Genomic DNA, 27,142 nt, shown 5'->3' on the forward strand with positions numbered 1-27,142 from the left:
TGTGCAAGGGCTATATTGTGTTGGTGCTTGAGACATGTGCTGTGGTGGTGATTTGTAAAGGGTTGTGGTAAGTGACGGTGTGAGAGAGCGCCTGTGTATTGATAATTGTGTATGCTGTGTTGTATTGGCAGTTTGTGAGGACTAATGCATGTGTGGTGTGTGAAGGTGTGTTGGCGGTGTTGAGGGCTGTAATTTATCAACATGTGCACGTATGAGCTGTGCTGTTTTGGGCTGTGGTGACTGTAAACTACTGGTGTTGCGTACCTTTATGTGATGGCGTTTCTGATGCCTGTACTCTGGGTCCATGAGGGCTGCAGTGGTGTGAGACGTGGTGTTTTAGGGCAGTAGAGCATTGGTGGTATGCAAGGGTCGTCGGTGTGTTGGTGATGTTTGAAGGCATGTTGTCTTTGTCTGTTCATGGTGTGCACAGGTTGTAGTGTGTTCATAGTGTGTGTGGGCAGGGTAGTTTTGGTGTGCGAGGGCAGTGGTGTGTTAAATGTTCTTTTACTTTTCTTTCTAGGGAATTACTGGACCAGCCGGCCCCCAGGGAGTGAAAGGTGTTGTGGGGGAGCCGGTAAGTACCTTGTAGTGTTTGCCAGTTCTGGGGTGAATGGACCCACTTCTGAGAAGCCTGTAGTCCGGTAAAAGGCTCAGGGCCTTGAGTCAGACAAACCAGATTAGGGTGGAGTGAAAACCTGGCAGATCTGGTGAACACTGAGAGATCACTGGAAGTCAACGATCCATTGGTTCCCTGCAAGGTTTGCGCTCACGTACTAGTATAGTGGTCAGATAAAAGGCTCACAAAATCTGAGACAATTAAATATTCAGCTGGTGCCAGAGAGGACAGGAAACAACGTTGAAGAACCATTGACAGCAGATCAAACGTGAGGAAGTCAAACAGGATGAAAACAGGTGCTGGGGTGGGGAAGTGGACCTAAGGGGTGATCAGTGGAGTTTGGCGCCCAGTAGAGGTTTTTGGTCTTATGTTCGCAGCATGTGTGGCTGTAGGTACACATACTGTGCATACTCCTGCTGTCTGCTGTTGGGCTTAGATGTTGCAAGTAGTTTTTCTTCAAAGAAGTCTTTTGAGCCACGGGATCTCTGCGACGGCTCCTCTGAATGTAGACGCACATGGCCACGACTCAATTATTAGATTGTTTTTCTCTGCTATCAGGATAGAACATGACCCAGTATGCTCCCAGTCTTGGCAAGTTGGTCGGTTCCCGCTGTGGCCTTGAGTCTGCTGACTTACACCCCATTGCGGGAACAATCTTCCCCATGTATTTCTTGACTTTTGCTTTGGTTCCTTCAGTCAATCCCATCAACAACAATCGTTAGGCCACAGTATGCTCCGGACTCCCTTCAGTGAATGAAGAAGGCCTCAAGGTGATGGAACGAGTGCCTACCACTCTAAGTATCCCCAGGCCGACCTCCAAGCCGCGTGCAACTTGTGCCTCTGGCCAGACCCTGGCGAGAGCCGCTGCAACTGCTGCTCAGCAGCAAAATACCTATGTGCCACCTTCTTAGATTGACTGTGGGCACACAGCAGGATAGCCCAGTCGGCTTCAGAGACACCCGACATCCTCAGGGAAGTCCATCTCCTGGGTGCTGAAGAAGAGCTGGAGGAGGCACTGAGTAAGTCACCTGAACTACCAGTCCAACCCTGTGTACATAGATCCGACGCCTCAGAGACTGGTGGAGAGGAGGAACAAGACACCACTGTGGACACTCCATCCACTTTGGTCGACTCTGGCCCACGTATCAAGACCATGTGTGCGTGTATTGTGCATTCGGCTCCCAACCACTCCGCATAAGCGGCCGCATGTCAGAGGCAAGCACTGCCCCACCGGAGGCCCACTGCTGAAACCACCACCAGCTTCAAGTGGGCCACTTCCCTCCAGCACTGGCCGACACCAACGTAAGGCGTCCGAGTGGGCGGCTGACTATACCACAATCCTCGACTGGTATTTACCTCGAAAGCTCATGTTGGCACTGGCACTCCAGCAGCACCTTTGAAGCTACAGACTTGTCGGCACCAGTTCCAGGTACAGCTGAAGGACCTTCAGATACCAAGCCATCATCTGTGTGGAAGACCCACAACATCGAGGACTGTCCCTTTCGTGAACATTGTATAGAGGGTTGGATGTCACACAATGGAAAATTGTCAGCCATCCACGAACAACCATCAGGCTCACGTGGGCCGCTCAAGGGGCCTGAAGACATGCTACTCCCTCCACCTCCTCTTCCTTCTCAGCCTTCACCACCTCCGCCACTTCCATCATCACCTCCTCCGCCTCATCTCCCATGCCTTCTCCACATAGATCCCGGAGCCTTACTCTGACATCGGCAACCCTCCCCCGATTCACCAGGTGAAACCTTTGTACCCATGTATCCAGATGCTCCAGGTGACCCCTGGTAGGATTATGACATGGAGTCCCCCTTTGACCCAGAACTCGAGCACACCCCTACCATAGCCTCTCTCCCAGATGACACTACGGCATCTCACAGCATCATCCATCATGCAGCCGCCTCCCATGAAGCGGACCTTTACATCACCCCAGAGGAAGAGGACTTCCTACCGGAGACCCTTTCAAAAACAGAGCACACTGAGCAATATATTCCCATGCGCAAGGGGATGGTTAAATCCACCCTGACACATTTAAATAGCCTGTGAAATCTCCCATGTTTATGTCACTCATAGCAAAGAATTGCAAACCTGTTCCCTCCCTACATCAGAGGTCATGTCCCTCTTGCCCCGCTGGTAGTCACCACCGCCAGGGAAAGGCCTGGTTACTGGGGTCCCTCCGCCTCCTTACAAGGTGAGCAAGCGTATAGATGCTGCAGATAGAGGAGTGGCTGTCGGTGCAGCTACCCATTTGTTCATTGTCAGCGCGGTAGGTCGCCTACCTAGGTACGATAGCGCCCATGGGGAGGAAAGGAAGGGGCTCTTTCAACACCTCCCCAACCAGTACTGGAGAAAGGGGAACAGATAATAGAGGAAGGAAGGTCCTTTCTAATGCTAGGATTAGATGTGCCTTGGATGGAGCTGAGACCCCTGCGCGGGGAATCAACACTTCTGTCATTTTGCGGCTCCATTAGTGGCTCTGAGTGTCCAGTCTCATGTCTGAAGTGCAGCAGCATCTCATCAACCTTCCATTTAATGGGGAGCACCTCCTTGGACCCCAGTTGGAACAATGCTTGAAAAGATTAAAAAGAAGACAGATACTGCTCGAGCGATGGGCAGTTTGCACCCCCTCTGGCAGGCGTTCCTTTGGCAGCCAGCATTACAGAGGAGACAGTTCAACTCAGCTGTTCCTAGGGGCACTCCTCACTTCAGTAGTGGAATACACCTTCCCAGCCCTCAGGGGGAGCAGCAGTTCCAGCAACTGCTGCCTCCTTGTCAGCCTCAGTCACATTTCCGTTCACACTGGTGTGCGTCTCCCAGGAACGATGGCCTCATGCATTGCTATAGTGCCCCATGCCATGCTTCATATGACACGCTCCGGGAGTGCCTCTCCAGCTGCTGGTGACTAGAAGAGGGTCACACGGAGGAGCCGGCGTTGGGAAGGGCCAGCGCCCATCGATCTCTGCAGTGGTGGAACAGCAACAATGTGCTGCAGGGCAGGCCTGTTATGGACCAAAACCCACGGGTGACCGTCACATGAACGTAACCTTAGCCACCTGGGTGGGACATTCAAACAACACGACAGTCCAAGGTCTCCGACTGCCTCATCCGTGGGGTCGCCACATCCATCTCTTGGAGCCATTCAACTCGCTCTAAAGGCGCTTCTCCTCCACATCGAAGGCAAGGTAGTCCTGGTGTACTGCAAGCACAGCAGAGGGACTGTTAAATGTATCCAAACCTGCTATCCTAAAGTTCGAATAACCCTAATTACCCACGCTAGACCACAGCCCCCTGCAGACAGGGCACTACTGTGACCATTCTGGGGAACATGTCTACAGCAGACATCTGTGGAGCTGCCACGTGGTCCACTCCACACATTTTTACAAAACATTAATGTACGGTCATCCACCCGAGAGCAATCCAAAGTTCTTTCCTGTCCATGCACAGCGTGTGTATTAACAGCCACACAACCTGGAAGCCTCTGCTCTTTGCATGTAGCGCCCACCCTCCTTCCCGGGAGCCGGGATTTCATACAAATATCTTCCTCTTACCACATTCTTTTTTCTACTTTACGATCACTTGTCTTTTCCGTACACACTGCTCCATACTTAGCCTCACCTGTTGGGCAAAAACCAATCTAACAACGGACTCGGTGGCCATGTGCACCGCTAATCTAGAGGAGGAGTCACTTAGACCTCGTGACTCAAAAGACTTCGTAAAAACAACTTGCAACATCTGAGCCCAACACTAGATGGCAGGAATATGCACAGCATGTGAATCTACAGCACTACATGCAACAGAGAGATGGTTACAGAGTACGTAATATTTTACATCTAAGATATTCTTCCAAGTTTAATAAACGTTTTAGTAAAAAAAAGTCCATTAAACTTGGAAAAGTGTATTAGGAATATTTTTATGTTGAATATTATTGTAAATTAATAGTTTATATTTATTTTAAACATTGAACAAAAACAGAGAACTATTAATTCAATTGAGAATTCAAACTTTTGTTAAAATATACCAAATTAAATTACAATTATTTTTCTGAAGTTTAAATTAAAAAAGTTTCCACCTAAAGCCAAAAAAACTATGCATTAATATTTATAAAAATAATGTATAAAACTAATTTAAGGTAATTTAATTACATTTTTATAAAGTGTAATGGTATATTAATTTCTAAATTTAAAAAAGGTTGTCAAAATATTTTACAATTAAACAATGTTTTATTTTTAGTTTTTATTCAATTATTGAAGTCTATTTATATGTTTAACAACTTTAAATAATTTAATTCAACATTTTTACCTATGGATCTATACTTCATGCCCCATAGCCAGTATTTCCTATGGGAAGGTGTTGCAATACAAGTAGTTAGCAGGGATGTGGAATTCCTATCGCCCGGGACATCTTGTTTGGGGTCAAGGGCAACAAGTTTTTATGTTTACTTTGTCCTTGGGACAAGTAGGCCCAACCCTCTGCAGCACAAGCCCTTTGGCTGCTTGTTTACAGAGAGTGGAACTCTCTGCAGTTGAGGTAATGTGTTTCCAAAAGATAATGCTGTTCGAACTTGTATTTATGGTTCATTATTTGAAAGCCTTCATTATTAGGGTGAGTGCTGTAAATAAATGTTTTAAGGTCACACTTGACTAATGACGTTGGTTCCAGTGCAACAAAAAAAAACGTGTATACACGTTTGAAAAGTTTAGGCTATGAGGCCAAGTATACTGCTCCCAGAATGCTCTCCGATTAGATGCAAATGAAGTGTCATTTAGTAAAATGTGTTGATGCATGCTAGTATTTCCCAAAAATATTTCTAATGGAAAATCAGTGTAACCATTTTCAAAACGAATATGGGAAGCATGAAAATAAACAAACACTGACAAAGCCAACTGGTCTGACATATTTTTTATAAGTCTTTTAGTTTCATCAATGAGTGTCTTGTTTTGACATGGCTTTTGTAACACTTTATTGTTGTGGGAGCTACCAGGCCCTCAACATTGTAACAAACACTGGCAAAAACCCCCCCAAAAAGTTTTTGAACTCTAAAAGCACATGTTGCCACCAGTGGCATAACAAAGGCCCCGCAGCCGCCCTCCAGGGGGCCCCTTCAGCACAGCACCTGCCCTGAGTGAGTCTGGAGAGGGGGCTCCTCTATGTTCTTTGCAAAGGGGCACCCTCCAGTTTCTTTACGTCACTGATTGCCACTGTAGTTCCTGACACTGAACAAAACTACTTTGTGTGCCAATATGCTCCTTGTGGAAGAGCAGAATGCGATCACTCACAGTAAAGCCAGCCGAAAGAGAGAGAAATAGAAGTTTGGTAAAAACAAAATGTCTTTGTTAACACCAGACCTAATTAGGGACCAAGACCCACATGTAGGTAGCTTTTTGCATGTCGCAAACAGCGACTTTCGCTGTTTGCGACGTGCAAAAAGCACATTGCGATGCACAAACCCAGTTTTGCGATTCAGTAACTTGGTTACCGAATCGCAAAACGGGTTTGCGACTCGCAAATAAGGAAGGGGTGTTCCCTTCCTAATTGCGACTCACAGTGCAATGTAGGATTGTTTTGTGACCGCGAACGCGGGCGCAAACCAATCGCAGTTTGCACCCATTTCAAATGGGTGCTAACACTTTCGCAAAAGGGAAGGGGTCCCCCTGGAACCCCTTCCCCATTGTGAATGTCACTGTAAAAAAAAAATTCAGAGCAGGAAGTGGTCCTGCTGACCACTGCCTGCTCTGAAAAAATGAAACGAAAACGTTTCATTTTTCGTTTTTGTAATGCATCTCGTTTTCCTTTAAGGAAGCAGTCACAGACATGATGGTCTGCTGTCTCCAGCAGGCCACCATCCCTGTGAGGGCCGCTATTCGCAAGGGGGTCGCAAATTGCGACCCACCTCATGATTATTCACTAGGTGGGCATTTGCGACGCCCTTGCGAATCACAGATGGTGTCAGGGACACCATCCTACATTCGGATTTGCGACTCGCAAATCTGAACCTACCTACATGTGGCCCCAAATTCTTAAAGAAAGTCACAAAAGTGCACCCATGGTATATGTCGTACCCCTTTAAAATATTTGTGAACTGTATTTTGGCATGGGTAAATACGCATGTGTAGATTTGCTCATGTGAAAATCTTTTGAGCATTTGCAAGTTCATTTTCCCTCTGGCCACTTTCTTCCCAACCCTGGAAGAAGTTCTAATTCTGCCATTGTCGGGAGTAAATGTCCAACCTTTCTTATTATGGGAAAATATTAGAGAGAAGCTGGTGAAAATCTTTAAAACATTCAGGTTAGTAGGTTTGCAGACTCAAAGGCATTCCACCCCTGGAACTATTGCTTACTGCTTCCTCCAGGCCCAGGATGCAGATCTGCAGAAAGGTGGCAAAATAAGGAAATTGCTACAGTAGGGATTGAAACTGCAAGTATTCAAGCCCTACTATGGTAGTAGCCCTGGCATAATCAGAGAGGCTATTATCAGAGCTCTTACATAATGAGATTGCTGCCATAATTTGTCGCCACACTACATGGCACCAAAGGGACAAGTAGATCTTTTTACAGGACAAGTAGATTTGAGAAGCAACCTGTCCCCTGGACAAGTAGATATTTTAATAAATTCCACACCCCTGAGTTAGTCATGTGTCAAGCTGGACTTCCTGCAGTTTCCTTTTATCAGTTGTAATTTACACATGTAAATTTGCCTCCACCCACATTCCCAGGACCGGAATGGTGTAAGCTACACTTTTGAGTAAATTCATACCCTGATTTTGGAAATAACCCAAATTAGTAAAGTTACTCGGAAGTGTAAGAGTGAACTTGCAAGTGTTACTCACACATGTAAATGATCTTATTAAATAGCCTTAATAATTTCTAACAAAATTTCATATTTATCAAATAAATATGAAAAATTAGAGTGGGATTTAAAAATAATTTATAAATTAAATTCATGTATTTAAATGAATTATTTAATCCACATTGAATGTAATAAATTAATGTCCTGTGACTTTTTTTTTGTTGTTAGCTCTAGGTTAAAAATAAGTTTTAAGTTCATTTGGAATTATAGTTCATATTTCTGTGTAGCGTAAACTTGTGAAATTAACTGAAACTTCAGTGGGATTACACAAGAAGAGTAATTCTGCATTGAGCACTGTTGTCTTTCAGCACAAATGCCGACTCATGTGACCAGAGTGTGATCCGCCACTCTCGCACACTAAGGGCCTGATTACGACTTTGGGGGAGGGGATTACTCTGTCCCATATGTAACGGATATCCCGCCGCAGTATTACAAGTTCCATTATATCCTATGGAACTTGTAACACGGCAGACGTGATATCCGTCACATTTGGGACGGAAGCATCCCCTCCGCCAAGGTCGTAATCAGGCCCTAAATGTGCACTTGAGGTAGGATTTTCCCCAACTTATTCCTGCCATTTATCGTTAATTTCTTAGCAGAATTGCACACTCGTGCAAAATGCACCTTTAGCACCAGGATTGTCTCCCGGGTAATAGTCCGGTCTACAAGTGTGCATAACATAACAAAGTGAATGTGAGGATGCATTTTATGATAAGACAATCTCACTAAATGCAACAGAACATAAATAACAGTTCGAGCAGACGCTCACAGTTGCTAAATGTGCTCTCATGATAGGATTTTAACTCCCTAATTTACTCTTACTTACGTGAACAAGGTTAATCACATTCTATTTGGTAATTCTGCATCATAGGGTAATGCGAAATTGCCTGAATTCCTCCCGTTACTCTGGGGTAATTAAAATGATGCCCAAGCCTAGTCATGAGACTGGTCATGTGATCCTGGGATAGGTCTTGGTCTCATGAGACAGTTGACTGAGTTATGGGACAGGTCATCTCATTAGGCTGTTTAGACATCTCACTTCCTGCAGTCACTTGCGTGACCTTCAGAGGTGAACAATCGTTGATAAGGTCCTCTCACTGAAACCACAGACCTCCTTTGTGGCTCCGCCCGCTGTTGTTTCTCGTAAGCGTAGAGTGTGATGTCATTGGCGTTCATGTCCCACAGCCCGTCCTACACAGGGTTTTGTACCTCACATTAGCCATACCTTAGACACTGTCTGCCCAGGCTTCTGGTTTCGGGGTGGACACGAACACCTCCTCCGGCTACTGAACCCCCATCTGAAGGTACCAGATCGAAACCCAGCCAGTTGAAAGGGAGTTAGCCCAAAGGCAAGTAGCCAGGGCCCCAAATGCAAAGAAAGAGGATCCATGGGTTGGAGAGGACATCATTGGAAGGAGGATCCAACGGAGGTAGCGCTGAGCCAGAGAGTTTGAACCAATCACATGCTGGAGCTCACCCACAGATCCCGCCTCTCCGCTCAGAAGCTTCACCTTTTATAGGATCAATCTACTTCTCAACTAGTCAAAGACTTCCATTACTCTTGTCTTTTTCCTTCCTTCTTGTCCTCTTCCTCCTTCTTTCTTCACCTCTTTCTCCTCCTCTTTCTCCTCTTTCTGTCCTTTTCTCCTTCTTTCTTGTCCTCTTTCTCCTCTTTCTGTCCTCTTTCTCTTTTTTTCTCCTCTTCTTCCTCCTTCTTTCTTGTCCTCTTTCTCCTTATTTCTCCTCTTCGTCCTCCTTCTTGTTTTCTTTCTCCTCTTTCTCCTTCTTTCTCCTTCTCCTCTTTCTCCTTCTTTCTTCTTCTTTTCTCCTTCTTTCTTCTCCTCATTCTCCTCGTTCTTCTCTTCTTTCTCCTTCTTTCTTCTCCTCTTTCTCCTTCTTTCTTCTCCTCATTCTCCTCTTTCTTGTCTTCGTTCTCCTTCTTTCTCGTCTTTCTTCTCCTCTTTCTTCTCTTCTGTCTACTTCTTTCTTCTCCTCTTTCTTCTCTTCTTTCTCCTTCTTTCTTCTCCTCTTTTGTCTTCTTTCTTCTCCTCATTCTCCTCTTCATTTTCCTCTTTCTCCTCTTTTTTCTCCTTTCTCCTCTTTCTTCTCCTCATTCTCCTCTTTCTCTTCTTTCTTCTTCTCTTTCTCCTTCTTTCTTCTCCTCATTATCCTATTTCTTGTCCTCTTTCTCTTCTTTCTTTTCTTTCTCCTTCTTTCTTTTCCTCATTCTCTTCTTTCTCCTCCTCTTTCTTCTTCTTTCTCCTCTTCTTTCTTCTCCTTTTCTCCTTCTTTCTTCTCCTCATTCTCCTCTTTCTTCTCCTCTTTCTCCTTTTTTTCTCTTCTTTCTCCTCTTTCTTCTCCTCTTTCTCCTCCTCTTTCTCCTTCTTTCTTCTCCTCTTCCCCTTCTTTCTCCTCCTCTTTCTCCTGTTTCTTGTCCTCATTCTTATTCTTTCTTGCACTTCTTCTCTTTCTTGTCCTCTTTCTCCTTCTTTCTTCTCCTCTTTTTTGTCCTCTTTCTCCTTCTTTCTTCTCCTTTTCTCCTCTCCTCATTCTTCTCCCCTTTCTCCTGTTTCTTCTCCTCTTTCTCCTTTTCATCTCCTCTTTCTCCTGTTTCTTGTCCTCTTTCTCCATCTTTCTTGCACTTGTTCTTCTCTTTCTTGTCCGTATTCCCTTTCTTTCTTGTGCTACTTCTCACTCTTTCCTCACTGAACTTTTTCAACATTTCAATATTTTTCATATTTTAAAGAAAGTCTGAAAAATGTTTCTAACAAATCTTTTTGTAAACTTCGATAAAGGAAGACAAAGTGTCATTAAGAACAAGCAGTTGGCGGCCGCCTCATCCATGCGTAGTTTACCCTCTGCCTTCTTCTTTCAGGGCCCTCAGGGACCGCCGGGCACCATCGGCCCTCTGGGTGCACCTGGACCAAAGGTGAGTGTTCTTGCCTCAGACTGAGCCTCCCTATCAACTGATCCCGCCTCCCGTTCTCCGCCTTTATCCCTTATAATCAGTGAGCAATAAGGAGCTCTTGAGGTATAGTCCGCAGGGACGCGCTGTCTTCCAAGCGCTGTTATTCGTTAATTTAATAGGATTGTTGCGTAGTTCACTACTGTTGGAAATGCTACGTATTATATGGTGTGGTTGTGTGAATGACAGTTTCCTTTTTTTGGCTCTCAGGTCATGTTAAACACGTGTGCTACGTTTCTGCTATGTCTCACCCTGCCGTAGGACTCTCTAGGCTGCGTAGGGGTGACCTATACATATTAACATTGAGGTTGGCCTTTGCCATTGGTTACAAGAGCTGTCAGAGATTGGGTTGTTGGCTGACTGGGGTGTGAGCCCTGATCAAGCAGCAACCACACTCCTCGTCAGGGAAAGGCACACGCAAACCCCACATTAACGTCTGCTCAACCCCTGGCAGCTCGGCACAGAGCAGCCAGGCTGAACATGCAAGCAATGCGTAAAGCATTTGTGCAACACTTCAAACAGTAAAACAGTGAAAACACCACCTCAAAAATGCCAGCTTAGAAAAATTAAGCAATAGTTAATAAATAAAGCAAGACCAAAACAACAAAAATCTAATGAGTAGAACTGGAGTTTTGAATTTCTAAAGAAAAAGCTGTAAAATAGCACCTAAAGTCATAAAGCACCAACTAGGAGATATCTGGTCAAATGTTGAAGCTGACCATGAAGGGGCGCGGGTCGGATACAGTCCCAGATACGTCCAACGGACATTTAGCTGCCCAAGTTCTGGGCCAGGAGTCCTGTTTGCATTGAAGAGGATCACAGGGGGCAAGGAGAGTGCTGCTGGTGGTGGTCTGCATGACACAAGGAGCAGGCTGAAAGTTGTGGACGCGTGGTCTGGTACTTCACGTTCGCGGTCCTCTGCGGACTGACGATGCTTGCCGTGCAAAGAAACCGGCTTGCAGCGACTCGTGCAGATTTTTGGATGTGAATGGTTTGGTTTATGTGAGCAGTTGCAAAGAGCCCACCAATGGTCCAGGGCCTGAGAAGTGCTTCTTTGGGGTTAGGAACTTATTGAAGGCAGGTCCAGGAGCTGTGGGGAGCTTGTTATCTCCCTGAGTCTCAGATCAGGAGGCCAGCAGATTAGCCCTTTGAGTCACTCTGGGGCTTAGCGTTCAGGGCTGAAGATGGGTCGCAGGTCCAGCTCTTCTTCCCCAGGGAAGAGGGCAGCAGGCAGCTGGTCAGCAGAGTGGCAGCCCTAGTAGCAGCACAGACACCCTTCTTCCTGGCATGGTATCCACAGGTGACTGAGGTCTAATGCTTTTACCCAGTTGTACCTTTAAAGTGGGGGAAAAGCTTCTAGAGGTTTCTCTTTAAAGTCCCCAGATATCCTGCCTTCCCTGTCCTGGCTCCACACAAACTACAGGGGATATGCAGCCCTTTGTGTGGGGACAGGACACAACCTATTCAGGTGTAAGTGAGGCTGGGCCCAGCTCTCTCTTCCAGCCTGCCAGTGATGGCCCATCCAGTCACACCTAAGCTCCCATTGTGTATGGCTGTCAAGGAGGAACAAACAATGCTTGGCTGCCAGCTACACCCAATCATGTGACCAGAGATAGGCTGCAAACACCACATGGCTAAGGCAAGATACCATCTTTCTAAAAGTGGCATTTTCAGAATTGCAATTTAAAATCAGATTTCACCAGAAATTAGGATTTTAAATTAGGATTCTAGAGACACCAAAAATGAACCCGGTATCTCTTCCCATTTGAAAATTACACTTACAAAAGGTTATATGACGATTCCATAGGCCTTTCAGTAGTGAAAAATGGAGTAAAGAGTTTTTCACTACCAGGACATGTAAAACTTAAAAGTACATGTCCAACTTTTTTAAATACACTGCACCCTGCCCTTGGGCCATTGCCATAACAATAGCCCCGCAGTGTGGGGGGGCCCTGAGCTGCAGGGGGGCCCCTGAGCACAGTACACTGTGCACAAGCCACTGGCCTGACAGCTCCTCACTGGGTTCGGGCCCCTTCCATGTACTTTGCAGGGGGGCCCTGTAGGAAGCTGGCCTGCTGTGTGGTGGGTCCCTATGATATTATCACCTTATACCAGGCCCAGGTATCCCCTCTTAGCGAAGTGTAGGCAGTGTCTAGAAGCCAGGCTCTCTAGACGTAGCTGTGGATGAGTAGCCAAGACTTATCTAGGAGACATGCACAGCTCATGCAGTACCACTGTAGTCACACAGCATTTATACACATGAAAGAAAACACTCAGGCCCTCAATATAACTTTGGAGGTAACTACCGCCACGGCGACGGCCGCCAAAATACCGTCGCCGTGGCTACCAGCCGCCCACCCGCATTATGACCGTAGTCAGAATTCCGCCAGAAGGCTCGCAGAATACCGTAGTCGGTCATGGCGGTGGACAGCGGTAAGGTGGCGCTGCTGTCAGCAGCAGCGCCACAGCAGCAAAACACCGCCGACCGTATCATGAGCAATGATGCGGCCTGGCGGTGTTTTGCTGGCGGACGCTTCTGCTGGCAGCAGCGCCGCGTCCTGTCTCTTCCCAGAGGACCCCCTGCAAGCAGGTAAGTCGGGTTCTCCGACAGGAGAGGGGGGAGGGGGGGGTGTGTGTGCATGTGTGTGGGGTGTGTGTCTGTTGTTGTATGCCTGCATGCGGGTGTGAGTTGCGTTGAATGCGTGCGTGAATGACGGAATATGAGTGTACGTGTATGTTGTGTGTTGTGAATGCGTGTGTGCGACAATGTATGTTGGTGTGTGTTGCGGTGTGTGGGTATGTATGTGTGCATGCGTGGGTGGATGTGGGCATGCGTGTGTGTATGATTGTGTATGTGTGCGTGTGTGGATGTGTAAATGTGCGGGGGCAGGAGAGGGAGGGGAATGCTGGGGGAGGACTCTGGGGAGGGAGAGGGAGGGCGGGAGAGACCCCTATCAGTGCCAGGGAAGGAATTCCCTGGCACTGATAGTGCCTATAGCCGTGGTTTTCGTGGTGGTACGCTTGCCACGGAAACCATGACGGTAGGCAGCATCATAATCCAGAGGGTGGGATTTTGACAGCCGCCTGGCTGGAGACCGAAGTGTCCAGCCCAGCGGCCGTTATCACCCTAGAGGCTGGAGTGGTACATGGGCGGTTTGGCTTGAGCCAAACCGCCAATGTCATAATTTGGAGAAAGGTACCGCCAGCCTGTTGGTAGAACCTTTCTCCAAATTACCGCCAACCGCCAGGGTCGTAATGAGGGCTTCAGTGTTACAAAAATACAGGTACTTTATTTTAGTTACCCAAATACTAAAACACTATATAGGCAATACTCTATAAGCTGGTGAGGAAACACACTATTATGTTCACCTTAGTTGCCAGGAATGAGCATTGAAAGCAATAGAAAACAGTGCAATAACAATAGACAACAGTGACCCTAGGGGGAGTCCAAACTATACACTAAAAAAAAGGAAAGCGAATGAGGGACCCTCACCCAGGTAAGTGGAATCTGTGGAGGGGAGCTGGAGGAACTAGGAACCCCAAAAGGTAAATACCAAAGTGCCCCCCAGCGACCAGGAGAGAAGAGGTAAGTACCTGTTTTTTCCCAAACCCACAGAGAAACTTTGTAAAAGGACTGTGCAAGACCCAAGCAAGAGGGGAAGAAACAGAAGATGGATCCAGACAGAAGAGGACCTGCAAATGAAGGGGACCCAGTCCAGTTCCAGTTGGGGTGTCCGGTTGGGGCAGGAGCCACTACCCACCCTTGTGGAGGTGCAGGACCAGGTCGATGGTGCGACCAGGAGTCGACTGTGCAGCACAGGAGTAGAGGAAGAGTTCAGAAGTCATGCAGTCGATATCCCACGTCGGAAGAAGAGTGGCAGTCGTCAGTGGTGTGGAAAACTACCAACAAGCCTTGGCAAAGGCAAGAGTTGCAGAAGAAGATTTGCAGAGCTGCTGGCACCAGGAAGGTCTGAGGGGACTCAACCCATGGTGGGGAGACCCAGGCATCCCTCAGCAGTCAGGAGAGCCGGAAGTCATGGATGCAGCCCCTACAGGCAACTCACAGGCAGCAGGCACAGGAATCTCAGCACACCTTGAAAGGAGTCCCACGTCGTGGGAGCAGCAGGCAGGAGAACACCCGTTGCAGGGTAGAGTGCTGGAGGCCGGGGCTACACGGAGCCTGAAGATCCCTTGGAAGAAGAGCCAACAAGCCTCGGTAGCTGTAAGAGTTGTGGTGCACAGGGGTACTGTCTTGCAAGCAGAGGCAAAGACTCACAACCTCCAAAGTCAGACAGCTGGTAGAGGGGACCACTCAGGACCGCCACCTGTGTTGCAGGATCCAAGCAGAGTTGCTAGAGAGAGGACCCACGCAGCCGGTTGTCATTACAGTTGGTGCCTGCGGATCAGCAGAGTGACTCCACTCCAAGGGAGATTCCTTCTTGGTGCAGACTGCAGACTTGCCTCCCTCAGAGGATGCACAGCCAGGGAAATGTTGCAGTTGCTGGAAGGAGCCGGAGAAACAATGTTGTAGGGCGAAGTTGTCGCAGGAGTTGCAGATTGTAGTATCCTGTGAAGTCCAGTTGTGGTTCCAGTGGCCAGAAGTCAAAGTAAATTCTTCAGGAGGATTCCTGCTGGAAATTTGCGTGTCGAATCTGAGGACCCACCCAAGAGGGAGACTCTAAATAGCCCTGGCAGAGGGACTGTCACATAGCCAGGTGACCAGCTATCAGGAGGGCGCTGTGGCATCATCTGCCTGACCTGGCCCTCAGGTGCTCCCAGAGGCCTCTGTCCACATTGCATTCAAGATGGTGGAATCAAGGGACCCTCTGGAGGAGCTCTGGGCACCACCCCTGGAGTGGTGATGGACAGGGGAGTGCTCACTCCCCTTTCCGTTGTCCAGTTTCACTCCAGAGCAAGGACTGGAGGTCCCTGAACCGGTGTAGACTGGTTTATGCACAGAGGGCACCAAATGTGCCATTCAGAGCATTACCAGAGGCTTGGGAAGGCGACCCCTCCGAAGCATGTAGCACCTAGTTGCAAAGGGAAGGAGTGTAACACCCCTCTCCCAAAGGAAATCCTTTGCTCTGCCTTCCTGGGCTTGAGCTGGTCAAGCAGCAGGAGGGCAGAAACCCATCTGAGGGGTGGCAGCTGCGTGGGCTGCCTGGAAACCCCAGAAAGCTGGTAGGAGCAATGCTGTGGGCCTCTAAGGAGTCCCCAGAGTGCCTGGAATCATGCAACCAATACTGACAACAGTATTGGGGTATGATTCTGACATGTTTGATACCTAACATGCCCAAGTTCAGAGTTACCATTATGTAGCTGGACATAGATAGTGACCTATGTCCAGTACATGCGTAAAATGGCGTCCCCGCACTCACAAAGTCCCGGAAAAAGGAGCTGGAGTTCATGGGGGTGCCTCTGCTCATGCAGGGTTGCCCTCACATACAGGGATCTGCACCCTGCTCTTTGGGCTGGAAGGGCCCACCATAGGGATGACTTATAGTGATCTGGTGCAGTGACCCCAAGTGAAAGGGTGCATGCACCCTTTCACGCAGGCTGCTGTGGCAGGCCTGCTGGACACGTTGCATGGGCTTCCCATGGGTGGCAAAATACATGCTCAGCCCCTGGGGAACCCCTGGTGCCCCAATGCCCTAAGTACCATATACTAGGGACTTACAAGGAGGCACCAGTATGCCAAATGTGGGGTGTTTGTGGTCCAAGCAACCACGTTTAAAGGGAGAGAGCATAGTCAGTGTGGTCCTGGTTAACAGGATCCCAGTGAACACAGTCAAAACATACGCACAACAGGCAAAAAAGTGGGGGTAACTGGGCCAAAAAGAGGGTACTTTCCTACAGGCTCCCTCAAGTTTCGTTATGCCCCTGCCTTGAGCAGTCTATGGTCTACCTTAGGGTTGATTTATATGTATTGAAACATTTACAAAGCCAATAGCTCTCATAGGTGAGACCTGTTGACTTTGCCTGTGCTTGATTAGTAACCCCTCTCCTGCCCCGGATAGATGAAACCGAGAGAAAGGCTGGTGAACTGGGCATTACTTGAGAGTCCCCCCGGAGCTGATCACCCTTCTGTTATTGTTGCTGTAGAGCATGAGTAAGGTGAGGCAGTAATGTCTTCCCAGGGCGTGATGAAAGAAGAGAGGGCAGCAGAAACTCTGTGCACCCTCCTGTCACTCAGTGTGACCTAGTGACAGTCCCAGCATCAGGTCACAAGCACCTGTGAGTATGAGTGCTGTCATCAGGCCATAGGCGCTTTAACTGAGTCCTGCGATGCTGCGTGCACTTGTAGCTGTGAGCCCTGATGTCAGGCTGTGTGCACTTGTAACAGAGATTCCTGACATCAGGCTGTGTGCACTTGTAACAGTGATCCCTGACGTCAGGCTGTGTGCATTAGTAACTGTTAGCCCTGATGTCAGGCTGCAGGCACTTGTAACTGAGCCCTATAAACAGACTGCATGTGCTTGTAACTGTGAGCCCTGATGTCAGGCTGCAGGCACTTGAAACTGTGAGCCCTGACGTCAGGCTGCAGGCACTTGTAACTGTGAGCCCTGACGTCAGGCTGCAGCCACTTGTAACTGTGAGCCCTGACGCCAGGCTGGATGCACTCGTAACTGTGAGTCCCTGACGTCAGGCTGCAGCCACTTGTAACAGCGAGCCCTGAAGTCAGGCTGCTGCCGCTTGTAACTGTGAGCCCAGACGTCAGGCTGTGTGCACTTGTAACTGTGAGCCCTGACTTCAGGCTGCAGCCACTTGTAACTGTGAGCCCTGGTGTCAGGCTGGATGCACTAGTAACTGAGCTCAGACACCAGGCTGCACTCACTTGTAACAGCGAGGTCTGAAGTCAGGCTGCAGGCACCTGTAATTGTGAGCCCTGACATCAGGCTGCATACACTTGTAACTGAGCCCTGACACCAAGCTGCACTCATAAGAGCGAGCCCTGAAGTCAGGCTGCACTCACTTGGAACTGTGAGTCCTGAAGTCAGGTTGCACTCACTTGCAACTGTAAGCTGTGACGCCAGGCAGCATGCACTTGTAACTGAGCCCTGATGTCAGGCTGCATGCATTTGTAACTGAGCCCTGACGTCAGGCTGCATGCACTTGTGATTGAGCCCTGAAACCAGGCTGCACCCACTTGTAACTGTGAGCCCTGACATCAGGCTGTTTGCACTTGTAACTGAGCCTTGACAACAGGCTGTATACGCTTGTAACTGTGAGCCCTGATATCAGGCTACAGACATTTGTAACTGTGAGCTGTGACGTCAGGCCACATGCACTTGTAACTGTGAGCTGTGACGTCAGGCCACATGCACTTGTGACTGAGCCTTGATGTCAGACTGCATGCACTTGTAACTGTGAGCCCTGACTTCAGGCCGCATGCACTTGTAACTGTGCGCACTGATGTCAGGCTGTGTGCACTTGTAACTGTGAGCACTGACGTCAGGCTGCATGCACTTGTATCTGTGAGCCCTGATGTCAGGTAGCATGAACCTGTAACTGGGAGCCCTGACGTCAGGCTGCACGCACTTGTAACTGTGAGCACTGACGTCAGGCTGCATACACCTGTAACTGTGAGTCCTGACGTTAAGCTGCATGCACTTGTATCTGTGAGCCCTGATGTCAGGCAGCATGCACCTGTAACTGTGAACCCTGACGTCAGGCTGCATGCACTTGTATCTGTGAGCCCTGATGTCAGGCAGCATGCACCTGTAACTGTGAACCCTGACGTCAGGCTGCATACACCTAAAACTGTGAGCCCTGACATCAGGCAGCGTGCACCTGTAACTGTGAGCCCTGGCGTCAGGCAGCATGCACCTGTAACTGTGAGCCCTGACATATCAATCAATCAATCAATCAAAAAAATGTATAGAGCGCGCTACTCACCCGTGAGGGTCTCAAGGCGCTGGGGGGGGATTAAGGGAGGGGGCAGGGAGGGTCACTGTATGAACAGCCATGTCTTGAGGCTCTTTCTGAAGAGCAGGAGGTCTTTGGTTTTGCGGAGGTTGGTGGGGAGGGAGTTCCAGGTTTTGGGGGCGAGGTAGGAGAAGGACCTGCCTCCTGTGGTGGTGCTTTGGATGCGGGGACTGTGGCTAGGGCGAGGTCGGCTGATCGGAGGTTGCGTGTGGGAGTGTGGAAGTTCACTCTTTCGTTGAGGTAGGTTGGGCCGGTGTTGTGGAGGGATTTGTGTGCGTGGATGAGGATCTTGAATGTGATTCTCTTGTCTATGGGGAGCCAGTGAAGGGATTTGAGGTGAGATTCGTTCGTGGCGGGGGAGGCCAAGGACGAGGCGCGCGGCTGTGTTCTGGATTCTCTGGAGTTTGCGTTTGAGTTTGAGTGTGGTGCCGGCGTAGAGGGCGTTACCGTAGTCCAGTCTGCTGCTGATGAGTGCGTGGGTGACTGTCTTCCTGCTCTCTGGGTCAGTGGAAGCAGGAGGAGGTTAGAGCATTGATTTGCTGTGTCACGGAGAGGGAGGGGTCAAGGATGATGCTGAGGTTGCGTGCGTGGGTTGCGGGGGTGGGTGCGGGGCCTAGGGCGGTGGGCCACTAGGAGTCGTCCCATGTGGTTTTGTTGGGACCGAAGATGATGATCTCGGTTTTGTTGGAGTTGAGCTTGAGGTGGTTAGTTGTCATCCAGTTAGAGGTGTTGAGGAGAGCAGCGTGTAGGTTGGTTTTGCCGGTGGTGGGGTTGCGGGTGAGGGAGAGGATGAGGCAACATACACCTGTAACTGTGAGCCCTGATATCAGGCTGCATGCACGTGTATTTGTGAGCCCTGACGTCAGGCTGCAGACACCTGTAATTATGAGCCCTGACACCAGGCAACATACACCTGTAACTGTGAGCCCTGACTTCAGGCTGCAGGCGCCTATAACTGTGAGCCCTGACATCAGGCTGCAGGCACCTGTAACTGTGAGCCCTGACATCAGGCTGCATGCACCTCCACCTGTGAACCACCAGAGGAAAGGCACTTTCTTTGTTAATCTTGCATTTGCTCTAGAGAGGTAAGTTTCTTATCTTTCAAAACCTTTCCCTTAGGAGTCACCACTCTAGGGAAGGGGCTGCCCTGTCACTCCTCAGAGTACATTAAGGGTCCCACCTCTACATCACCCTGGCCTAGACACAGGAGCTGATCCTATGTGATACCTCACTCTAAGGATGGGGGGGTCATCTCTGTCCACCCAACCATAGAGTGGGGCTCCTTCTGTCACACAGCACTCTAGAGAGGGCCTCATGCTGTATAACACAGCACTCTAGAGAGGGGCTCCTCCTGGATAACACAGCACTCTAGAGAGGGGCTCCTCCTGTGTAATACAGCACTCTAGAGAGGGGCTCATCCTGTATAACACAGCACTCTAGAGAGGGGCTCCTCCTGTATAACACAGCACTCTAGAGAGGGGATCCTCCTGTATAACACAGCACTCTAGAGAGGGGCTCCTCCTGTATAACACAGCACTCTAGAGAGGGGATCCTCCTGTATAACACAGCACTCTAGAGAGGGGCTCCTCCTGTGTAACACAGCACTCTAGAGAGGGGCTCATCCTGTATAATACAGCACTCTAGAGAGGGGCTCATCCTGTATAACACAGCACTCTAGAGAGGAGATCCTCCTATATAACACAGCATTCTAGAGAGGGCCTCATCCTGTATAACACAGCACTCTAGAGAGAAGCTCCTCCTGTATAACACAGCATTCTAGAGAGGGCCTCATCCTGTATAACACAGCACTCTAGAGAGGGTCTCATCCTGTATAACACAGCACTCTAGAGAGGGTCTCATCCTGTATAACACAGCACTCTAGAGAGGAGATCCTCCTGTATAACACAGCACTCTAGAGAGGGCCTCATGCTGTATAACACAGCACTCTAGAGAGGGGCTCCTCCTGGATAACACAGCACTCTAGAGAGGGGCTCCTCCTGTGTAATACAGCACTCTAGAGAGGGGCTCATCCTGTATAATACAGTATTCTAGAGAGGGGCTCATCCTGTATAACACAGCACTCTAGAGAGGGGATCCTCCTGTATAACACAGCACTCTAGAGAGGAGATCCTCCTATATAACACAGCATTCTAGAGAGGGCCTCATCCTGTATAACACAGCACTCTAGAGAGGGCCTCATCCTGTATAACACAGCACTCTAGAGAGAGACTCCTCCTTTATAACACAGCACTCTAGAGAGGGCCTCATCCTGTGTAACACAGCACTCTAGAGAGGGGCTCATCCTGTATAACACAGCACTCTAGAGGGCGACTCCTCCTCTATAACACAGAACTCTAGAGAGGGGCTCCTCCTGTGTAACACAGCACTCTAGAGAGGGGCTCCTCCTTCTGTATAACACAGCACTCTAGAGAGGGGTTCATCCTGTATAACACACCACTCTAGAGAGAGACTCCTCCTGTATAACACAGCACTCTAGAGAGGGCCCCATCCTGTATAACACAGCACTCTAAAGGTCCCCCCTTGCATAACACAGCACTCTAGAGAGGGGCTCCTCCTGTGTAAAACAGCACACTAGAGAGGGGCGTCTCCTCTATAACACAGCACTCTAGAGAGGGGCTTCTCTTGTATAACACAGCACTCTAGAGAGAGCCTCATCCTGTATAATACAGCACTCTAGAGAGAGACGCATCCTGTATAACACAGCACTCTAGAGAGAGTCCTCCTGGATAACACAGCACTCTAGAGAGGGGCTCCTCCTGTGTAATACAGCACTCTAGAGAGGGGCTCCTCCTGTATAATACAGCACTCTAGAGAGGGGTTCATCCTGTATAACACAGCACTCTAGAGAGGGGATCCTCCTGTATAACACAGCACTCTAGAGAGGGGCTCATCCTGTATAACACAGCACTCTAGAGAGGGCCTCATCCTGTATAACACTGCACTCTAGAGAGGGGCTTCTCCTGTATAACACAGCACTCTAGAGAGGGGCCCCTCCTGTATAAACTAGCACTCTAGAGAGGGGCTCATCCTGTATAACACAGCACTCTAGAGAGGGCCTCATCCTGAATAACACAGCACTCTAGAGAGAAGCTCCTCCTGTATAACACAGCACTCTAGAGAGGGCCTCATCCTGTATAACACAGCACTCTAGAGAGAAGCTCCTCCTGTATAACACAGCATCCTAGAGAGGGCCTCATCCTGTATAACACAGCACTCTAGAGAGGGTCTCATCCTGTATAACACAGCACTCTAGAGAGGGCCTCATCCTGAATAACACAGCACTCTAGAGAGAAGCTCCTCCTGTATAACACAGCACTCTAGAGAGGGCCTCATCCTGTATAACACTGCACTCTAGAGAGGGCCTCATCCTGTATAACACTGCACTCTAGAGAGGGGCTTCTCCTGTATAACACAGCACTCTAGAGAGGGGCCCCTCCTGTATAAACTAGCACTCTAGAGAGGGGCTCATCCTGTATAACACAGCACTCTAGAGAGGGCCTCATCCTGAATAACACAGCACTCTAGAGAGAAGCTCCTCCTGTATAACACAGCACTCTAGAGAGGGCCTCATCCTGTATAACACAGCACTCTAGAGAGAAGCTCCTCCTGTATAACACAGCATTCTAGAGAGGGCCTCATCCTGTATAACACAGCACTCTAGAGAGGGTCTCATCCTGTATAACACAGCACTCTAGAGAGGGCCTCATCCTGAATAACACAGCACTCTAGAGAGAAGCTCCTCCTGTATAACACAGCACTCTAGAGAGGGCCTCATCCTGTATAACACTGCACTCTAGAGAGGGCCTCATCCTGTATAACACTGCACTCTAGAGAGGGGCTTCTCCTGTATAACACAGCACTCTAGAGAGGGGCCCCTCCTCCTGTATAACACAGCACTCTAGAGAGGGGTTCATCCTGTATAACACAGCACTCTAGAGAGGGGCTCATCCTGTATAACACAGCACTCTAGAGAGAAGCTCCTCCTGTATAACACAGCACTCTAGAGAGGGGCTCATCCTGTATAACATGGCACTCTAGAGAGGGGCTCCTCCTGTATAACAAAACACTCTAGAGAGGGGCTCATTCTGTATAACACAGCACTCTAGAGAAGGGCTCCTTCTGTATAACACAGCACTCTAGAGAGGGGATCCTCCTGTATAACACAGCACTCTAGAGAGGGCTCCTTCTGTATAACACAGCACTCTAGAGAGAAACTCCTCCTGTATAACACAGCACTCTAGAGAGGGGCTCATTCTGTATAACACAGCACTCTAGAGAGGGGCTCATCCTGTATAACACAGCACTCTAGAGAGGGCCTCATCCTGTATAACACTGCACTCTAGAGAGAGCCTCATCCTGAATAACACAGCACTCTAGAGAGAAGCTCCTCCTGTATAACACAGCACTCTAGAGAGGGCCTCGTCCTGTATAACACAGCACTCTAGAGAGAAGCTCCTCCTGTATAACACAGCACTCTAGAGAGGGCCTCATCCTGTATAACACAGCACTCTAGAGAGGGTCTCATCCTGTATAACACAGCACTCTAGAGAGGGCCTCATCCTGAATAACACAGCACTCTAGAGAGGGGCTCCTCCTGTATAACACAGCACTCTAGAGAGGGCCTCATGCTGTATAACACAGCACTCTAGAGAGGGGATCCTCCTGTATAACACAGCACTCTAGAGAGGGGCTCCTCCTGTATAACACAGCACTCTAGAGAGAAGCTCCTAATGTATAACACTGCACTCTAGAGAGAAACTCCTCCTGTATAACACAGCACTCTAGAGAGGGGATCCTCCTGTATAACACAGCAGTCTAGAGAGGGGCTCCTCCTATATAGCACAGCAGTCTAGAGAGGGGCTCATCCTGTATAACACAGCACTCTAGAGAGGGGCTCCTTCTGTATAACACGGCACGCTAGACCGAGCCTCATCCTGTATAACACAGCACTATAGAGAGGGGCTCCTCCTCTGTCATACCACACTATAGAGAGGGGCTCCTCCTCTGTAATACCACACTATAGAGAGGGGCTTCTCCTCTGTCATACCACACTATAGAGAGGGGGCTCCTCCTTTGTCATACCGCACTATAGAGGGGGGCTCTACCGCACTATAGAGGGGGGCTCCTCCTCTGTAATACCACACTATAGAGAGGGGCTCCTCCTCTGTCATACCACACTATAGAGAGGGACTCCTCCTCTGTCATACCACACTATAGAGAGGGGCTCCTCCTGTGTCGTACCACACTATAGAGAGGGGCTCCTCCTCTGTCATACCACACTATAGAGAGGGACTCCTCCTCTGTCATACCGCACTATAGAGAGGGGCTCCTCCTCTGTCATACCACCCTATAGAGAGGGGGCGCCTCCTCTGTCATACCGACCTATAGAGAGGGGCTCCTCCTCTGTCATACCACCCTATAGAGAGGGGGCGCCTCCTCTGTCATACCACCCTATAGAGAGGGGTTCCTCCTCTGTCATACCTCACTATAGAGAGGGACTCCTCCTCTGTCATCCTCTGTCATACCACACTATAGAGAGGGACTCCTCCTCTGTCATACCACACTATAGAGAGGGACTCCTCCTCTGTCATACCACACTATAGAGAGGGGACTCCTCCTCTGTCATACCACACTATAGAGAGGGGCTCCTCCTCTGTCATACCACACTATAGAGAGGGGCTCCTCCTCCGTCATACCACCCTATAGAGAGGGGCTCCTCCTCCGTCATACCACTCTATAGAGAGGGGCTCCTCCTCCGTCATACCACCCTATAGAGAGGGGCTCCTCCTCTGTCATACCACACTATAGAGAGGGGCTCCTCCTCTGTCATACCACACTATAGAGAGGGGAACTCCTCTTCTGTCATACCACACTATAGAGAGGGACTCCTCCTCTGTCATACCACACTATAGAGAGGGGAACTCCTCTTCTGTCATACCACACTATAGAGAGGGGCTCCTCCTCTGTCATACCACACTATAGAGAGGGGAACTCCTCTTCTGTCATACCACACTATAGAGAGGTTCTTCTCCTCTGTCATACCACACTATAGAGAGGGGGCTCCTCTTCTGTCATACCACACTATAGAGGGGAACTCCTCTTCTGTCATACCACACTATAGAGAGGGGCTCCTCCTCTGTAATACCACACTATAGAGAGGGGCTCCTCCTCTGTCATACCACACTATAGAGAGGGGAACTCCTCTTCTGTCATACCACACTATAGAGAGGTTCTTCTCCTCTGTCATACCACACTATAGAGAGGGGGCTCCTCTTCTGTCATACCACACTATAGAGGGGAACTCCTCTTCTGTCATACCACACTATAGAGAGGGGCTCCTCCTCTGTAATACCACACTATAGAGAGGGGCTCCTCCTCTGTCATACCACACTATAGAGAGGGGCTCCTCCCCTGTAATACCACACTATAGAGAGGGACTCCTCCTCTGTAATACCACACTATTGGGAGGGGGCGCCTCCTCTGTCATACCACACTATAGAGAGGGGCTCCTCCTCCGTAATACCAAACTATAGAGAGGGGCTCCTCCTCCGTCATACCACCCTATAGAGAGGGACTCCTCCTCTGTCATACCTCACTATAGAGAGGGGCTCCTCCTCTGTCATACCACACTATAGAGAGGGACTCCTCCTCTGTCATACCATACTATAGAGAGGGGCTCCTCCTGTGTCATACCACACCATAGAGAGGGGGCGCCTCCTCTGTCATACCACACCATAGAGAGGGACTCCTCCTCTGTCATACCACACTATAGAGAGGGACTCCTCCTGTGTCATACCACACTATAGAGAGGGGCTCCTCCTCTGTCATACCACACTATAGAGAGGGGTCTCCTCCTCTGTCATACCACACCATAGAGAGGGACTCCTCCTCTGTCATACCACACTATAGAGAGGGGCTCCTCCTCCGTCATACCACACTATGGAGAGGGACTCCTCCTCTGTCATACCACACTATGGAGAGGGACTCCTCCTCTGTCATACCACACTATAGAGAGGGACTCCTCTTCTGTCATACCACACTATAGAGAGGGTCTTCTCCTCTGTCATACCACACTATAGAGAGGGGCTCCTCTTCTGTCATATCACACTATAGAGAGGGACTCCTCCTCTGTCATACCACACTATAGAGAGGGGCTCCTCCTGTGTCATACCACACTATAGAGAGGGGCTCCTCCTCTGTCATACCACACTATAGAGAGGGGCTCCTCCCCTGTAATACCACACTATAGAGAGGGACTCCTCCTCTGTAATACCACACTATTGGGAGGGGGCGCCTCCTCTGTCATACCACACTATAGAGAGGGGCTCCTCCTCCGTAATACCAAACTATAGAGAGGGGCTCCTCCTCCGTCATACCACCCTATAGAGAGGGACTCCTCCTCTGTCATACCTCACTATAGAGAGGGGCTCCTCCTCTGTCATACCACACTATAGAGAGGGACTCCTCCTCTGTCATACCATACTATAGAGAGGGGCTCCTCCTGTGTCATTCCACACCATAGAGAGGGGGCGCCTCCTCTGTCATACCACACCATAGAGAGGGACTCCTCCTCTGTCATACCACACTATAGAGAGGGACTCCTCCTGTGTCATACCACACTATAGAGAGGGGCTCCTCCTCTGTCATACCACACTATAGAGAGGGGTCTCCTCCTCTGTCATACCACACTATAGAGAGGGGCTCCTCTTCTGTCATACCACACTATAGAGAGGGACTCCTCCTCTGTCATACCACACTATAGAGAGGGGCTCCTCCTGTGTCATACCACACTATAGAGAGGGGCTCCTCCTCTGTCATACCACACTATAGAGAGGGACTCCTCCTCTGGCATACCACACTATAGAGAGGGACTCCTCTTCTCTCATACCACACTATAGAGAGGGGGCGCCTCCTCTGTAATACCACACTATAGGGAGGGTCTTCTCCTCTGTCATACCACTCTATAGAGAGGGGCTCCTCTTCTGTCATACCACACTATAGAGAGGGGCTCCTCCCCTGTAATACCACACTATAGAGAGGGGAACTCCTCTTCTGTCATACCACACTATAGAGAGGGTCTTCTCCTCTGTCATACCACACTATAGAGAGGGGGCTCCTCTTCTGTAATACCACACTATAGGGAGGGTCTTCTCCTCTGTCATACCACTCTATAGAGAGGGGCTCCTCTTCTGTCATACCACACTATAGAGAGGGGCTCCTCCCCTGTAATACCACACTATAGAGAGGGGAACTCCTCTTCTGTCATACCACACTATAGAGAGGGTCTTCTCCTCTGTCATACCACACTATAGAGAGGGTCTTCTCCTCTGTCATACCACACTATAGAGAGGGGCTCCTCTTCTGTCATACCACACTATAGAGAGGGACTCCTCCTCTGTCATACCACACTATAGAGAGGGGCTCCTCCTGTGTCATACCACACTATAGAGAGGGGCTCCTCCTCTGTCATACCACACTATAGAGAGGGACTCCTCCTCTGTCATACCACACTATAGAGAGGGACTCCTCTTCTCTCATACCACACTATAGAGAGGGGGCGCCTCCTCTGTAATACCACACTATAGGGAGGGTCTTCTCCTCTGTCATACCACTCTATAGAGAGGGGCTCCTCTTCTGTCATACCACACTATAGAGAGGGGCTCCTCCCCTGTAATACCACACTATAGAGAGGGGAACTCCTCTTCTGTCATACCACACTATAGAGAGGGTCTTCTCCTCTGTCATACCACACTAT

The 27,142-nt window shown here is 49.2% G+C and overlaps 1 protein-coding gene across 1 annotated transcript in view; it reads left to right on the forward strand.

Annotated features, from left to right (window-relative positions):
* Positions 1-27,142, forward strand: part of COL27A1 (collagen type XXVII alpha 1 chain) — a 1,169,012-nt gene that overhangs the window by 794,765 nt on the left and 347,105 nt on the right. The window contains exons 32-33 of the mRNA XM_069236924.1: positions 521-574; positions 10,351-10,404. Coding sequence (XP_069093025.1) covers positions 521-574; positions 10,351-10,404 — 108 coding nt within the window. The remainder of the gene's footprint in view (positions 1-520; positions 575-10,350; positions 10,405-27,142) is intronic.

Source organism: Pleurodeles waltl, chromosome 6 (assembly GCF_031143425.1).
Source record: "Pleurodeles waltl isolate 20211129_DDA chromosome 6, aPleWal1.hap1.20221129, whole genome shotgun sequence".
Classification (NCBI taxonomy): Eukaryota; Metazoa; Chordata; class Amphibia; order Caudata; family Salamandridae; genus Pleurodeles; species Pleurodeles waltl.